General features: G+C 41.5%; 1 protein-coding gene across 1 annotated transcript in view; it reads right to left on the reverse strand.

Moving 5' to 3' along the window:
- CORIN (corin, serine peptidase) overlaps positions 1–18,438 on the reverse strand; it is a 301,718-nt gene that overhangs the window by 86,222 nt on the left and 197,058 nt on the right. The window contains exons 7-8 of the mRNA XM_018049422.1: positions 2,310–2,417; positions 1,070–1,180 (exon numbers count right to left, since the gene is read on the reverse strand). Of these exons, the coding sequence (XP_017904911.1) occupies positions 1,070–1,180; positions 2,310–2,417 (219 nt within the window). The remainder of the gene's footprint in view (positions 1–1,069; positions 1,181–2,309; positions 2,418–18,438) is intronic.

Raw genomic sequence — 18,438 nt, forward strand, 5'->3', positions numbered from 1 at the left:
TACAGTAGACCTTGTTGGTTATCTATTTTATATACAGCAGTGTGTCTATGTTAATTCCAAAGTCCTAATTTATTTTTCCTTTTCTTTCCCCTTTGGTAACATAAATTTGTTTCCTGTGTCTGTGAGTCTGCTTCTGTTTGGCAAATAAGTTCATTTGTGTAATTTTTTTAGATTTCCACATATAAGTGATGTCATATGCTACTTGTCTACCTCTGTCTAGCTTCTTTCACTTAGTATGATAATCTACAGGTCCATCCATGTTGCTGCAAATGGCATTATTTCAGCATTTTTTATGGCTGAGCAATATTCTGCAGTATACACAGACCACATCTTCTTTATCCACTCATCTGTCAAGGAACATTTAGGTTGCTTCTGTGTCCTGAAGTCGCTCAGTCGTGTCCAACTCTTTGCAACCCCATGGACGGTAGCCTACCAGGCTCCACCATCCATGGGATTTTCCAGGCAAGAACACTGGAGTGGGCTGCCATTTCTTTCTCCAGGAGATCTTCCCAAACCAGGGATCGAACCCGGGTCTGCTGCTATGAATATATGGGTACGTGTACCCTTTTGAATTTTGGTTTTCTCCAGATATACTCACCAGAAATAAGACAGGCTCTGAAGTAATAATATCATCACACACTCTGTGTAACTCCATCAGCCCTGAAGGCTCTCTTCTCTCTGTCAGTTCTCACTATGCTCTCTGACAAATGGTGAGCATGTGTGGAGGCTCTTGCTTAACTGCTAATATATTGTTTGCAGACAGAAAGTTCCCAGTCTCTGGGGAGAATATCTGCTTTGACAAAGTCACAAAAGAAGGTTTGTGGGTAATGCGAGAGAAAACAGCCACCTGCTTGGCCAAAGTGGCCAAGTCAGGCTTTGAGTTTTGGGGAAAGAAATTCAGACATCAGTTATACTACACTGTTACTGTCATCATACCATTCAATTATCATCTGTATGGGCCAGGACCAAAGTGTAAGAATGCACTGTTTAGATAGTGAACCTTGAGTGTATTTGACTAAACAGACAGAAGTGGGAAAATGAACAAGATGAAAACCTTCAGGGCACTCACAGCAATTGACTTCATCGGACTTATCCACGCAGTCGTGGTCCCCGTCACACACCCATTCAATGGCAATGCAGCGCCCGTCTCCACAGCGATGCTCCTCTACGGGGTTGCAATCTGGAGGAAGCAAGCACTCAGGAAGATGGAGAGAACCAACATGACAAACACTTGGAATGTATGGCTCATAGTGCCAGTACAAGTTAGAAAGTTCTTCTGTCACTAAATAATACACTACTAAAAATTTGAGAGCTAATCACAAAGTCAAAATGGTAAATAAGCAAGAAGAATTCAGCTGGTTTTATTAATAATTCAGGAGAGGACATTCAGAATCAAACACAGTTCTTTAAAATGTGGTGGCTCAGTGGTAAATCCATCTGCTAATTCAGGAGACATGGGTTCGATCCTTGGGTTGGGAAGATCCCCTGGAGAAAGAAACTGCAACCCACTCCAGTATTCTTGTCTGGGAAATGCCATAGACAAAGGAGCCTGGTGGGCTACAGTTCACAGGGTCACAGAAGAATTGAACATGACTTAGCAACTAAACAACAACAACTTTAAAACATTCATTCCTCTTTCTAACTGAGATATAATTGACATAAAATGTTGTGTAAATGTATGCTAAATGAGATAAGTTAGAGAAAAATACTGTATATCACATGTGGAAAAAAGCTGAATTTGTACAACATAAAGACAACTGGCTAGCAGGGGCTGGTGTGGGCTGTATTGGAAAGATGTTGTTTACAGGTACAAACGTGCAACTAGTATGTGGATTCCTCCTTTAAAAGATAAGATGAGCTTTTGAACGTAAAACAAACCCTTGATGTGTCCACAGCAGAAGTCGCCCTGCAGTGCGTGGCAATCAAATACAGGTGAGGTCTTTGGTTATATATAACAAAAGGATCAAGAACTTCAAGCAGAGTTTTGCTCAAGAGCTCAAAATCTAACCATGAGCCACTGACTCCAACCAGAGAAGAAACAAACACTTTCAAAGAGACAAAAACATGTTAACTCCCATTTCCATTCCACTTCTTTAACATTTCCTTAGTATGACTTTACCCAAGAAATATTACGTTTACACATAAGATATGGCAGACTAGTAATTGAAAAAGCCTGCTCTTCCTGAAAATTAAGAAACCAATCATTTTGTGATTTAACTCCCTAACCACACTAACAATGAACTACAGGATTTTGATTATAAGTCCCTATAATTTTAAATGAAAACCTTTAGGGAAATAATGTTACTTACCACAGTTTTGTTCATCACTCAGATCTCCACAGTCATCATAGCCATCACACACCAGGCTATAATTAAGGCACTTGCCTGTGTGACAGTGAAACAGATTCTCGCTGCAATCTGGGGGAAAAAAAAAAAAAAAACAAGCCACTGATGGGTCATCAGAGCATAATAGGATGTTACAGTAGTAGCTGGTATAATATAACAGAAGCATATCATGGGGGGGGGGGGGGAATCATAATGGTGACCTGTCCACATCTGCTGTTTCCCAGGGGAGGAAGACTATGGTGTGGAGGGAGCCACCGATGTGCTCAAGGTCATATAACAAGTTACTGTAGAACCGTGAAGAGGACCCACTGGCTCCCAAGCCAATGCTCTTATTACTCCCTGAAAATACCCACGTTCCACTCTATGTCACCTGAAAGCTTCCTTATAGCCAAATATGAGAAAACACATTCTCAATCCACCATAGTTTCTACTGAAGTTCAGTTTCATACAAAATGAATACTTCATAGACAGTGAGTAGTTATTTCTTTAAAAAGTTTACTTTAAAATGAAAGTCTAGTTTTGTCAATGGTGAACACAGACATAACAAAGAGAAAAAATCATTTGCATTACAGAGTCGTTACTTACTCACACAACTTTACCACTTAAATCAACTGAATGTTTCATAGCATGACCCTCAGATAAGCAGTACTGTCCTAGATTATGATGCCAAGATAAGAAAAAGTGATGTAACCCTTACTGCCAAATGCAGACTTAAATTGAAGAAAGTGGGTAAAACCACTGGACCATTCAGGTACAACCTAAATCAAATCCCTTATGACTATACAGTAGAAGTGAGAAATAGATTTAAGGGACTAGATCTGATAGACAGAGTGCCTGATGAACTATGGATGGAGGTTCATGACATTGTACAGGAGACAGGGAGCCAGACCATCCCCAAGAAAAAGAAAAGCAAAAAAGCAAAATGGCTATCTGAGGAAGGCTTACAAATAGCTGTGAAAAGAGAAGAGAAAAGCAAAGGAGAAAAGGAAAGATATACCTATTTGAATGCAGAGTTCCAAAGAATAGCAAGGAGAGATAAGAAAGCCTTCCTCCGTGATCAGTGCAAAGAAATAAAGGAAAACATTAGAATAGAAAAGACTAGAGATCTCATCAAGAAAAAAAAGATGGGCTCAGTAAAGGACAGAAATGGTATGGACCTAACAGAAGCAGAAGATGTTAAGAAGAGGTGGCAAGAATACACAGAAGAACTATACAAAAAAGATCTTCACAACCCAGATATCATGATGATGTGATCACTCAACTAGAGCCAGACATCCTGGAATGTGAAGTCAAGTGGGCCTTAGAAAGAAGCATCACTACAACAAAGCTAGTAGAGGTGATGGAATTCCAGTTGAGCTATTTCAAATCCTGAAAGATGGTGCTGTGAAAGTGCCACACTCAATATGCCAGCAAATTTGGAAAACTCAGCAGTGGCCACAGGACTCGAAAAGGTCAGTTTCCATTCCAATTCCAAAGAAAGGCAATGCCAAAGAATGCTCAAACTACCACACAATTGCACTCATCTCACATGCTAGTAAAGTAATGCTCAAAATTCTCCAAGCCAGGCTTCAGCAATATGTGAACCGTGAACTTCCAAATGTTCAAGTTGATTTTAGAAAAGGCAGAGAAACCAGAGATCAAATTGCCAACATCCACTGGATCATTAAAAAGGCAAGAGAGTTCCAGAAAAACATCTATTTCTGCTTTATTGACTATGCCAAAGCCTTTGACTGTGTGGATCACAATAAACTGTGGAAAATTCTGAAAGAGATGGGAATACCTGACCACCTGATCTGCCTCTTGAGAAACCTATATGCAGGTCAGGAAGCAACAGTTAGAACTGGACATGGAACAACAGACTGGTTCTAAGTAGGAAAAGGAGTATGTCAAGGCTGTGTATTGTCACCCTGCTTATTTAACTTCTATGCAGAGTATATCATGAGAAACGCTGGGCTGGAGGAAGCACAAGCTAGAATCAAGATTGCCGGGAAAAATATCAATACCTCAGATATGCAGATGACACCACCTTTATGGCAGTAAGTGAAGAAGAACTAAAGAGGCTCTTGATGAAAGTGAAAGTTGAGAGTGAAAAAGTTGGCTCAAAGTTCAACATTCAGAAAACTAAGATCATGGCATCCAGTCCCATCACTTCATAGCAAATAGATGGGGAAACAGTGGCTGACTTTATTTTGGGGGGCTTCAAAATCCCTGCAGACAGTGACTGCAGCCATGAAATTAAAAGACACTAACTTCTTGGAAAGAAAGTTATGACCAACCTACACAGCGTATTAAAAAGCAGAGACATTACTTTGTCAGCAAAGGTATGTCTAGTCAAGGCTATGGTTTTTCCAGTAGTCATGTATGGATGTTGGACTGTAAAGAAAGCTGAACATGGAAGAACTGATGATTCTGAATTGTGGTGTTGGAGAAGACTCTTGAGAGTCCCTTGGACTGCAAGGAGACCCAACCAGTCCATTCCGAAGGAGATCAGTCCTGGGTGTTCATTGGAGGGACTGATGCTGAAGCTGAAACTCCAATAGTCTGACCACTGATGCGAAGAGCTGACTCATTTGAAAACACCCTGATGCTGGGAAAGATTGAAGGCAGGAGGAGAAGGGGACAACAGAGGATAAGATGGATGGATGGCATCACCGACTCAATGGACATGAGTTTGGGTAAACTCCAGGAGTTGGTGATGGACAGGGAAGCCTGGAGTGCTGTGGTCCATGGGGTTGCAAACAGTCGTACACGACTGAGTGACTGAACTGCACTGAACTGAACCTCAAGAAGCTTACAGTTTGATGTTGGAATAAACATCATGGAAGGAAATTTTAGTAAGACAGATCTTGTTCTTGAGTAAACCAGAACTCCTATCCTAGATCTTCCATCTATTGGCTATGATGTTGAGTGTATTAGTTAAAATTTGTGTCTGTAAACTTAATTATGAAATTATGGAAAGAACAACTATTCAACAGAGTTAGGGGAAGACCTAAATAATAATGTATGTAAGATGCCAAGGCAATTCAATGGGAAAAGAATACTCTTAACAAACTATGTGGGGACAACTGAATTTCAAGTATGCAAAGTTGAACTCTGATCTTTATCTCAAACCATATCAAAAAATCTCAAAAAGGATTATAGATTTCAATGTGAGAGTTAAAATTATGAAGCTTCTAGAAAAAAAATTAGAAAAAAAGTCTTTCTGATGGGGGTGGCAAAGAATTCTTGGATATGATAATAAAAGCACAAACCTAAAAAATAATAAATTATATTCATTAAAATTTAAAAGATCTTCCCAGTTAGTAAAGAATATGCCTACAATGCATGAAACCTGAGTTTGATTCCTGGTTTGGAAAGATCCCCTGGAGAAGGGAATGGCTACCTACTCCCGTATTCTTGCCTGGAGAATCCCATGGACAGATTCCTTGGGCTGTTACAGTCCATGAGGTCACAAAGAGTCAGAAACGACTGAGTGACTAAACACTTCCACTTTTAAAATTAAAAACATTTGTGCTTCCAAAGATGCTGTTTTAAAGAAGAGAAGACAAGTCACATGCTGAAAAAAAATATTTTCAAAGCATGTATCTGATAAAGGACTTATATCCAGAATATACATAGATGCCTTACACTCAATAATAAGACAAACCACCCAATTACAAAGAAACAAAAGAACTTGAATAGAAAGTCTTCATGAAAGATATACAAATGGCTGATAAGCACATGAAAAGGTGCTCAGTGTAATTCATCATTAAGGAAATGCAAATAAAACCACAATAAGATACTATTATATATCCCTTAAAACAGCTGTAATAGATAAGACAGACAATATCAAGTATTAACAAGGATTCTGAGAAATTGAAACCCTCATATGTAGTTGGCGGGGGTGTAAAATAATAATGCCACATTGGACAGCAGTTTGTCAGCTTCTTATAAGCTTAACTATGACTTCATGAGATTCATGAATTCTACTCTTAGAAATCTACTCAAGAGAAGTGAAACACAAAGACTGGCATGTGAATGTTTATCGCAGTCTTATTCATAATAGCCAAAGCCTAGAAATAATCCAAATGCTCAACAACTGGTAAGTGTACAAGCAAAATGTAGCATATTCATACAATGGGATACTGTTCATCAATTAGAAGTATCAAACTACTGATGCATGTGACAGCAGCAATGGAGCTCAGATACCTTTTGCTAAGTGAAAGAAACCAAATACAAAAGCCACATATTGTGCGACCCATTTATAAAGTTTCTGGAAAAGGCAAACTTACAGAGACAGATGTGGCTGTGGCTGGAGATGTAGGAGTGAGGACTGAATGCAGATAAATAGGAGGGAAATGTGGGGAAAGATGGGAAAGTTCTAGAAGTGGATCGTGGTGAGGGTTTCATAATCCTATAAATTTACTAAATAACTTTACAGTAGATAAGTTATACCTCAAGAAGGTAAAAATGTTCACATGTAAAGGCTGTAGTTAGTAGCAACTAAATTTCTTAAATGTATTAGATTGGTCAAAAAGTTCATTCAGGTGTTTTTGTAAGATGTCATGGAAAAATCCAAATGAACTTTTGGCCAACCCAATATTATCTTTTCCCTGGGAGTGAATTAAGTTCAAAAACAGATTCTTAAGGCTGGAGAGGCATCATGGAAGACGTGCAGAATTTTAGTAGAGTGGATGGAATGAAAATTTCAGCATGTTTCAAGTAGCAGGAAAGAACAAAGCAAGAACAAGCAACAAGAACAAAGCAAGAAAAGCAAGAAGCAAGAACAAAGGAAAGAAGTGAGAAATAAAGTCACGTATGAGGATCAGTCTGCTTGACTGGTAAAGGTCAAGAATCTAATGGTAAACATCCCAGCCTCCTGAATTCCAGCTAATTGTTTCTCCTGAAGCAAAAGTCTGCCTCTGATACAATCGGTGATGGGTACTTTACCTTGGGGCTTCCCAGGTCTCATTAGTGGTAAAGAGCCCGCCTGCCAATGCAGGAGATGTGGGTTTGATCCCTGGGTCAGGAAGATACCCCGGAGGAGGGCACGGCAACCCACTCTAGCATTCTTGACTGGACAGAGGAGCTTGGTGGGCTACAGTGTTGCAAAGAGTTAGACATGACTAAAGCGACTTTGCACACATGCACCTCTTTAAACATCCCCAATTCTATAACAATTCATTATCAAAAATATTAGGCACTGACTAGTGAAACTGTGAGCCACATCAAAATATTATACTTGTTATTTACATGAATCATCAGCTTCTATTTCAAAGAGCACTCGTCTAAGAAGTCACTTAAATACTTTCAGAATCACACCATTTTAGAAATGGAATGTGCCTTAGAGATCATCTATTCAGCACCATCATTAAGAGGGCGTACACACATCCACACACATAAACACATACAGAACCTTATAAGTCCTTTTTTTTCTTTCTCATTTCCCCTAGGCCAAATAATTTTCAAATGAGGACAACCATCATAAGGGAAAACATAAGGACTAAAAAGAGGTGCCAGTTTTCACCTTGACTGTACTATTTCCCCCCATTCAGCCTAGGGTGCTAACTCCCCATCCTGCACCCTACTGCCAGCTGAGCTGCCCATACACATACCAGCTGAGTCAAGAAAGGTTGATTGAGGTTCTCCTGCCCACTGAGCTAAGTTGGGGAACTTGTGCATCAAGATATATACATTTCCTCGGGAAATGTTAAAGATCTTTTTGATTTTTGTTTTATTTTCATCTCTTATTTTGAATCAGCATGCTAGAATCAGCATTACGGGGGATCTTCACCTTGACCATCAGTGCAGAAGTACTTACGTCACCAGGAGGAGGAGGCAGTGTGAAGGGGTGATAGATTTTAAACATACGAATTAATTTTTTTTAAGCAGTACACTTCACCTTTTTGGATGGTAGGACTGGAGAATCAAATATTTCTTTCAGAATCTGATTAATCTGAGAACGCTTAAAATATTTCTAAGGTCCATTCTGGGACCCCTGATAATTCATACAAAAAACGCTCATTGGATATATTTTGTAAATTAATGCTGTCATTGATTAACTTATTTCATAAATGGAGATGATTCAAATATTTTTTTTTATAATTCCTCATTATTCATACAGGTACAAGCTCAACTTTCCACTGCTATGATTTTCTTGGTTAGAAGCCATTCTCAGACGTTAGATACAAAATTAGCTGCATTTGAAAAACAACTTGTTACCTCCCTAAGGTCTGTGTGATTAGTAAACACAGAAAACCTTAACCAGAGGCACTCCACACCCAGAAATACATAGCAAATAACAAAGATCACAGTGCTTCCTTTTATTGGAATAAATGTTTGTTTCACCTGAAAAGACATGCTCTAAGTGCAATTTGGGGCCAACAGATCAAAACTTACAGAAGCTGCTTGCTGTACTTTTCTTGCTCAATACAAGGATAATTTTGCATAAACTAGGTGGGTATTTTTCTAGATACAGATCTTTTTTTTCTGAATGAGAGTTTTGATACAAAATGCTACTTCTAAAGTTCTTGCATGTTAATATTTATTTCAGTCTGGCATCTTACACTATTAACTTTTATCCCCCAAAATTGTCATTAAATGAAAAGAGACAGCTAAGGAACAGAAAATCTTTCTTCAAGAGGCTCATTCAATTTGCTCAGTCTCTTGAGTCTATAAACATAATCATGTTGCCTCAACTCAGGATTCAAGTAGGGATGCTCAATTTCCCCCCAGAAACAGCCTTGTTTTGAGATGACCGAGAGGTTAACCAGTTTGCCCACAGTTTTCCAGCTTGTTACAGTGACCTGGGCTTCTTGATGTCCTGAGGGTTTTCAGCTATTGACTTCTAGCTCCAAAATGGGATTTCTCAACTGCAGTACTGTGGACACTTGGGGCTGGGTGACTCTGTTGTGGGGAGCTATCCTGTACGCTGCATGTTTAGCAACAATCCCAGCCACTGCCCACTAAATGCCAGTAGCGTCCCCTTAAACTTCCCCGGTGGTTACAATCAAATAGGTCTCCATAAAGTACAAAACATCTAGAAGGAAAAAAAAAAAAAAACCCATCTAGAAGGGAATATTGCCTCCGACAGAGAGCTGCTGTTCTGGGATATCCAAGCATCACCTTATTCCAAAGCCAGTTTTAATCCTGTCTTTCCCATTGGCTCTCTCATGCCAGTCTGGCAACCAGTGATCTGTGCTCTTCTCTCTCACAAGATCTTTCTCTTTATACCATCTTTTGCTTTACCATACCTATTATATTGGGCTTCCCAGGTAGCACTAGTGGTAAAGAACTGGCCTACCAATGCAGGAGACATAAGAGACATGGGTTCAGTCCCTCAATTGGGAAGATCCCCTAGAGAAGGGCATGGCAACCCACGTCAGTATTCTCGCCTAGAGAATCCCATGGACAGAGGAGCCTGGCGGGCTACAGTCCACAGAGTCACTAAGAGTCCGACACAACTGAAGTGACTTAGCATGCACATCTATTACATTGTTCTAAAATATGATATTTAATTATCTCTGTGTTTATGTTATGATCTCTATGCCATTTCCCTGATTAGACTAAAAGGCTTATGAAGCAAAAAAAAAATCATGTCTTAACAGTCTTTATATTTACTACATATCTAGAACATGCTTCACACATAGCAGGAATTGAAGACGATTCAATATCATTCCATATCTTCAGATGGTCTCAAAACAGGAGTGAATTTTCCAGACATCTGAAACTTCTTCCATTAGGGTAGAATGGAATATTTTTATTTTTATTAATTTGGTAGAAATCTTTGTAGTATTTATTTGCTCCCTGTCTTAATAGATATAGTAGCTACAGTCATTTTTGATGATTCAGAAACATTATTTGGAATATCAGTTTTTATTCTGTGCTACTTGGGTAGCCTCCTTTCCAAGATAGCCTCATGTGGTGCTACTTTTAAAACCATTGTGCATATGGTAGTATTTCTGTCTCCTCCACAATGTATCACCTGACCTTTGGTGGGACAGGAATGGGAGGGATGTTGGAAGGACGACATGGAGAATAAGATAGCAACCACAGTCACAACCATAAATCCTAATGCCTTTTGAGAATTACTGCATGCCAGGCACTGGTCTCTGTACTTGACATCTAGTGATTCATTGTTCTGCTCAACAATTCTAGAGATAGTTAGTATAATAATATTATTTATTGTCTTCACTTTACTGATGAGGACACTAAGACCCCAGAGAGATGGAGTACCTTGCCATATTTACAGAGGTAGGAAATGATAAAGAAGAAATAGGAGGGGATTCCCTGGTGGCTCAGTGGCAAAGAATTTGCCTGCCAGTGCAAGAGACACGGGTTCAACCCCTAGTCCTCAAAGATTCCACATGCCTCGGAGCAACCATGTGTCACAGCAGTTGAGCCTATGCTTTGGAGCCTGGGAACTGCAACTACTGAGCCCACGTGCCGCAGCTACTGAAACCTGCATGCCCTAGAACCCACGCTCCCCAAGAAGAGAAGCCACTACAATGAAAAGCCTGCAGCTAGACAGCAGTCCCCGCTTGCCACAATTAGAGCAAAGCCCACGCAGCAAGGAGGACCCAGCACAGCCAAAAAGAAAGAAGGCAGGAAAGAAAGAAAGAGGAATCAGGCAGTCTGACTCAAGACCTCGTATTAATCGGTATGATAATTAGTATAACTAAGTAAGCTAACTAGTATATTTAGCTAACTCAGTATAATTAGTTTACCACAGTACACAAAAATAAATGGGGTAACAACCAATGTTACCCCAAATTCAGAGTGAATGACTCCTGAAATTATTTGACATTGGTTTACATGGCATAAAGTATGAGGACTTTGTGGCGGTTCTTTTCCCTGTGACAACCCTTTTCCTGAGGCTTTTTCATTTGCTAAGCACCTGCTACATATAGGATGCTGTTCTAGAGCTGGTTACAGAATCAAAAGATGATAGAATATTAGCAACAAAAGAGACACCAGACACCCTCTAGTGCAGTGGTTTCAAACCTGACTGCGCTCTAGAATCAGTGGCAGAGTTTCACAAAGGGACTGCTGCCGGGGCGCCCCCTCCAGACTGACAGAGCTAGAATTTCTGCAAGTGGGGCTTCCTGGAGATGCTACTGTGCTGCCGGTCTTGATGACAAGGAAAACCAAGGGGTGAGACGTAGCCTATTTCAAGTCACAAAACTAGAAATTTTAAAAGCACGTCCTAATTTTCAAAAATCTTTTCTGTACACCAGTAAAATTCTCAGCGGTTGGATACCTGTCCGTTTTACCAGTACTTAAGGAACAGACAGGGCTTCCCTGGTGTCTCAGACAGTAAAGAATCCACCTGCAATGCAGGAGACCTGAGTTTGATCCCTGGGTCAGGAACATCCCCTGGAGAAGGGAATGGCAACCCACTCCAGTGTTCTTGCCTGAAGAATTCCATGGACAGAGGAGCCTGGCGGGCTACAGTCCACAGGGTCGCAAAGAGTTGGACATGACTGAGCAACTAACACACGCAAGGAAGAGATCAAGAAACACAACAAAATGAGTTGGGAGGAGGTCAGTAAGCAGTCCCAGACACCTGGTGAGCCACTGTAAAGACAAATTTCTCCCTCAACATAACAGAGCACCCAAACTAAACATTTTCCTGTCATATGAATGATCTGAGCACAATCATTCACCAAATTTGCACTTTCTGGACATTGGCAAGTCAAAAGCAGCACAATTAAGAGAAAATAATTTAATTTGGACCCATTCAGGAGTGGGTTCTAATCTGGCACTTGGAACCACTGGCAAATTATTTCATTGCCATGAGCTTCACCTCTGTACCTGAACAAAAAGGAGTAATACTTCCTTTGCTGAAAATTAAATCATATCATGTAGGTAAATGCTTCCAGCACAGTTGATTTGAGAACTCACTCAAACAGCAAACCCCTTCCCTTCCTTCCTAGGAAGGCAGTCCTCCTCCTGTACCTGTCAGAACCCTCAGAACATGGTAAATCCTTGAGCTCCAACTGAGAATGTCCAGCAAAACCTCCTTCTCCCCTTGGGAGTATCTGTGGGCTGCATTCCAGCTCTGATCCATGCCCTAAGTCAGACGTGACATTATTCCTTCACTTCAGCATAGTGACAACAGGAGGGTGGCCCCTTCCATAAACACACACGCTGCAGTACCACAGGCTCTGGTATGCTAAATTGCAGATGCAGATGTCCTTGTAAGGTCAGCAACAATTACATGCAAAGCTTTCAATGTCTAAGTAAGTATTTTCATGAACAAGTATTCTGAAAGGGTGTATTTCCTCAATGAACCAAGCCAAATGGTTTTTGAAGTATGTTCATGAGGAAGGAAAGCCTGTATCTTCCTTAATAAACTCTTCCACTCCTGGGACATTGCTGACTACCTTACAGAATAATAATAATACCTTCTTTGTTTAGTGACTGACTGGGAAAATTTACTCTTTCAACAAATGCAGCAGAAAGCTCCTCTTACTGTTCAGAGTGTAATGTTGCATGCAATGGGAGATGAAGCCAGTGTTGGCCTACCTCAGAGGTAGAGGCATCTGTAGAATTGAATATGACACAACATGGGCCATAATTAGGGGATAAACAAGAGATTCCACTGTAACTCCCATTACTGTATATAATTATATTGAACCACTTAAAATCCGTACTGTAGGTGCTTTGTATAATATTTGCTCCCAAATCCATAGCAAAATTCAGTTCAGTTCAGTCGCTCAGTCATGTCTGACTTTTTGCGACCCCATGAATCATAGCACACCAGGCTTCCCTGCCCAACACCAGGCTTCCCTGCCCAACACCAACCCCCAGAGTTCACTCAGACTCGTGTCCATCAAGTCCATGATGCCATCCAGCCATCTCATCCTCTGTCATCCCCTTCTCCTCCTGCCCCCAATCCCTCCCAGCATCAGAGTCTTTTCCAATGAGTCAAATCTTCGCATGAGGTGGCCAAAGTACTGGAGTTTCAGCTTTAGCATCATTCCTTCCAAAGATATCCCAGGCCTGATCTTCTTCAGAATGGATTGGTTGGATCTCCTTGCAGTCTAAGGGACTCTCAAGAGTCTTCTCCAACACCACAGTTCAAAAGCATCAATTCTTCGGTGCTCAGCCTTCTTCACAGTCCAACTCTCACATCCAAACATGACCACAGGAAAAACCATAGCCTTGACTAGTCGGACCTTTTCACCCATTCCAGTCCATTTTAGTTCGCTGATTCCTAGAATGTCGACGTTCACCCTTGCCATCTCTTGTTTGACCACTTCCAATTTGCCTTGATTCATGGACCTGTCATTCCCGGTTCCTATGCAATATTGCTCTTTACAGCATCAAATCTTGCTTCTATCACCAGTCACATCCACAGCTGGGTATTGTTTTTGCTTTGGCTCCATCCCTTCATTCTTTCTGGAGTTATTTCTCCACTGATCTCCAGTAGCGTGCTGGGCACCTACTGACCTGGGGAGTTCCTCTTTCAGTATCCTATCAAAGTATGGGGTTCTCAAGGCAAGAATACTGAAGTGGTTTGCCATTCCCTTCTTCAGTGGACCACATTCTGTCAGACCTCTCCACCATGACGTGCCCATCTTGGGTTGCCCTGCAGGCATGGCTTAGCTTCATTGAGTTAGACAAGGCTGTGGTCCTAGTGTGATTAGATTGACTAGTTTTCTGTGAGTATGGTTTTAGGGTGTCTGCCCTCTGATGCCCTCTTGCAACACCCACCATCTTACTTGGGTTTCTCTTACCTTGGGCGTGGGGTATCTCTTCACGGCTGCTCCAGCAAAGTGCAGATGCTGCTCCTTACCTTCGACAAAGGGTATCTCCTCACTGCCGCCCTTCCTGACCTTCAATGTGGGATAGCTCCTCTAGGCCCTCCTGGGCCTGAGCAGCCACCGCTCCTTGGACGTGGGGTTGCTCCTCCAGGCCACTGCCCCTGGCCTTGGGCAAGGGGTGGCTCCTCCCGGCTGCCGCCCCATAGTTGGCAAAGTAATGTCTCTCCTTTTGAATATGCTATCTAGGTTGGTCATAACTTTTCCTCCAAGGGGCAAGCATCTTTTAATTTCATGGCTGCAATCACCATCTGCAGTGATTTTGGAGCCCCCAAAAATAAAGTCTGACACTGTTTCCACTGTTTCCCTATCTATTTCCCATGAAGTGATGGAACCGGATGCCATGATCTTTGTTTTCTGAATGTTGAGCTTTAAGCCAACTCTTTCAGTCTCCACTTTCACTTTCATTAAGAGGCTTTTTAGTTCTTCTTCACTTTCTGCCATAAGGGTGGTGTCATCTGCATATCTGAGGTTATTGATATTTCTCCCAGCAATCCTGATTCCAGCTTGTGTTTCTTCCAGTCCAGCGTTTCTCATGATATACTCTGCAGAGAAGTTAAATAAGCAGGGTGACAATATACAGCCTTGACATACTCCTTTTCCTATTTGGAACCAGTCTGTTGTTCCATGTCCAGTTCTAACTGTTGCTTCCTGACCTGCATATAGGTTTCTCAAGAGGCAGGTCAGGTGGTCTGGTATTCCCATCTCTTTCAGAATTTTCCACAGTTTCTTATGATCCACACAGTCAAAGGCTTTGGCATAGTCCATAAAGCAGAAATAGATGTTTTTCTGGAACTCTCTTGCTTTTTCCATGATCCAGCAGATGGTGGCAATTTGATCTCTGGTTCCTCTGCCTTTTCTAAAACCAGCTTGAACATCAGGAAGTTCCTGGTTCACGTATTACTGAAGCCTGGCTTGGAGAATTTTGAGCAGTACTTTACTAGCATATGAGATGAGTGCAATTGTGCGGTAGTTTGAGCATTCTTTGGCATTGCCTTTCTTTGGGATTGGAATGAAACCTGACCTTTTCCAGTCCTGTGGCCACTGCTGAGTTTTCCAAATTTGCTGGCATATTGAGTGCAGCACTTTCAGAACATCATCTTTCAGGATTTGAAATAGCTCAACTGGAATTCCATCACCTCCTCTAGCTTTGTTTGTAGTGATGCTTTCTAAGGCCCACTTGACTTCACATTCCAAGATGTCTGGCTGTAGATGAGTGATCACACCATCGTGATTATCCAGGTCGTGAAGATCTTTTTTGTATAGCTCTTCTGCATATTCTTGCCACCTCTTCTTAATATCTTCTGCTTCTGTTAGGTCCATACCATTTCTGTCCTTCATTGAGCCCATCTTTGCATGAAATGTTCCCTTGGTATCTCTAATTTTCTTGAAGAGATCTCTAGTCTTTCCCATTCTGTTGTTTTCCTCTAGTTCTTTGCATTGATCGCTGAAGAAGGCTTTCTTATCTCTTCTTGCTATTCTTTGGAACTCTGCATTCAGATGCTTATATCTTTCCTTTTCTCCTTTGCTTTTCACCTCTCTTCTTTTCACAGCTATTTGTAAGGCCTCCCCAGACAGCCATTTTGCTTTTTGCATTTCTTTTCCATGGGGATGGTCTTGATCCCTGTCTCCTGTACAATGTCACGAACCTCATTCCATAGTTCATCAGGCACTCTATCTATCAGATCTAGACCCTTAAATCTATTTCTCACTTCCACTGTATAATCATAAGGGATTGGATTTAGGTCATACCTGAATGGTCTAGCGGTTTTCCCTACTTTCTTCAATTTCAGTCTGGATTTGGTAATAAGGAGTTCATGAGCTGAGCCACAGTCAGCTCCTGGTCTTATTTTGTTGACTGTATAGAGCTTCTCCATCTTTGGCTGCAAAGAATATAATCAATCTGATTTCGGTGTTGACCATCTGGTGATGTCCATGTGTAGAGTCTTCTCTTGTGTTGTTGGAAGAGGGTGTTTGCTTACCTAATGTAAATATGTGCTCAGACACTCAGTGGTGTCCCCCTCTTCGCAACCCCATGGACTGTAGCCTGCCAGGCTCCTCTGTCCATGGGATTCTCCCAGCAAGAATACTAGAGTGGGTGGCCATGCCCTCTTCCAGGGGATCGTCCCAACCCAGGGACTGAATCCACATCTCTTAAGTCTCCTATACAGGCAGGTGGGTTCTTTACCACTAGTTTTACCTGGGAAGCCCAGTGTAAATATACATCCCATAAAAAAATGGTTTTCATATACAATCATGTACCATAGGTTTTTCTGAAGAGAGAATTCCAAGTTATAAAGACAAATATCTTAGTGAAAACATTTCTAACAGAATATGAGCAACATAACTGAAATTCTATAGGATGCTAGATATTATATAAAATAAATAAATGCGTGAATAAATAAATGTGAGGTAATATGTAAACAAATAATTTTGAGGAAATGCCAACTTAAGATAAAATTAATGTTTAAAAAAAAAACTGGGATTTATCAGAAACTTTAGTGAGCAAATATGTACTGTAACTCTCTAGGAAGTAAATCAGGGCTTCCCAGGTGGCTCAGTGGTAAAAGAATCCCCCTGCCAGTGCAGGAGTTGCAAGAGACATGGGTTCAATCCCTGGGTCAGGAAGATCCCCTGAAGCGGGAAACAGCAACCCACTCTTGCCTAGAAAATCCCCTGGACAGAGGAGCCTGGTGGGTTACAGTCAACCCACTCTTGCCTAGAAAAATCCCCTGGACAGAGGAGCCTGGCGGGTTACAGTCAACCCACTCTTGCCTGGAAAATCCCCTAGACAGAGGAGCCAGATGGGTTATAGTCCCTGGGGTCACAAAGAGCTGGATATGACTAAAGCAACTGAGATCTGACTGACGTAATTTCTCATGCTTTTTTCCCAGGCATTTTTCAAGACTCAGGTACTATGGAATACCAGTTTGGGAAATACTGACCCTAACTAAATATTACCACAATCTACTGCCTTTCAAGAGTTATGACAAATAAATGTCCTAGAAGCCTTCATATGGAAGAAGAGTTGGCCCGCCTGGCAAACACACCAGAGGAATTTTTCAATTGAGATGAGCAATTGAGAGGAGCTCTTATAAAGCTTTGGCAACTCCTACAGGAAGGAAAACACAGCTTTTCCCATAGTAACAATTGCTGGTCATATAACCATTAAAAAGCAATTCAAACACCATTGCATATGGGCTTGTTTTGGAGGCAGATCCTGCAATGTATTCTTGAGACTAATTTTTCCATTTTATCTGTTGCATAATTGCAAACCAATTTGAGATCTGAATACACATTTGATGTGGACTGAAAGGCTGTGTCCTCCCAAAATTTATAGGTTTGAAACCATGTACAAGCCTTGTGCCCTTGTCTTTGTCTGACTCAAGAGTTAATGACTGGGAAATGTGAAGATGTAGAAACAAAGAACAGCTGTTGGGCTGGGGGACCGGTAACGATTTAGACTACAATTCTGTCACTTCACAGAATCACCAAACTTCCAGTTCCCTGAAAGATACAGATAAATGCCTGACACACACTTGTAAGTCGTGTTTATAGGAAGCAGACCCCTCCAGATGAAAAATGCTGACCACAAGAACACAGACCTTAGACTGGTTGAAACCAGAAGGTTGATAAGGCTTGAAACTTACCTGATGCCAACCAATCCAAGACCTATCCATGAGCTGAAAGTGAAAGTGAAGTTGCTCAGTCGTGTCCGACTCTTTGCGACCCCATGGACTGTAGACTACCAGGCTTCTCTGTCCATGGAATTTTCCAGGCAAGAATACTGGAGTGGGTTGCCATTTCCTTCTCCAGGAGATCTTCCTGACCCAGGGATTGAACCCAGGTCTCCAGCATTGTAGGCAGATGTCTGAGCCACCAGGGAAGCCCTATCCATGAGCTGATCATGTCCTAAACTCTATAAAACTCCTCACTACCCTCTTCAGGGTGGGTCACACAGTTCAGGGCATTAGTGCACTGAGGCCCCCTTTGCCTGGCAAAGCAATTAAAGCTACTCTTTTCTATTTCACCCAAAAGTCTGTCTCTGCGTTTCTACTCTGTACCAGTGAACAGAGGCTGAGTTTCAGCAACATGTTGAAGCTTTAATCCCCAACGTGACGGACAGGGCCTGTGAAGTAGTGATAAAGATCAGAAGGGTGGGACCCTAATTCAACTGAGCTGATACCCTTATAAGAAGGGGAAGAGACACGAGAGCTCTCTCCTCCCTACCTCCTCCCTCCTCTCCCCTTCTCCCCCTCTCTTGCTTTCCCCCCAGAGAGGTTATTTGA

The sequence above is a fragment of the Capra hircus genome, chromosome 6 (genome assembly GCF_001704415.2).
Source record: "Capra hircus breed San Clemente chromosome 6, ASM170441v1, whole genome shotgun sequence".
NCBI lineage: Eukaryota > Metazoa > Chordata > Mammalia > Artiodactyla > Bovidae > Capra > Capra hircus.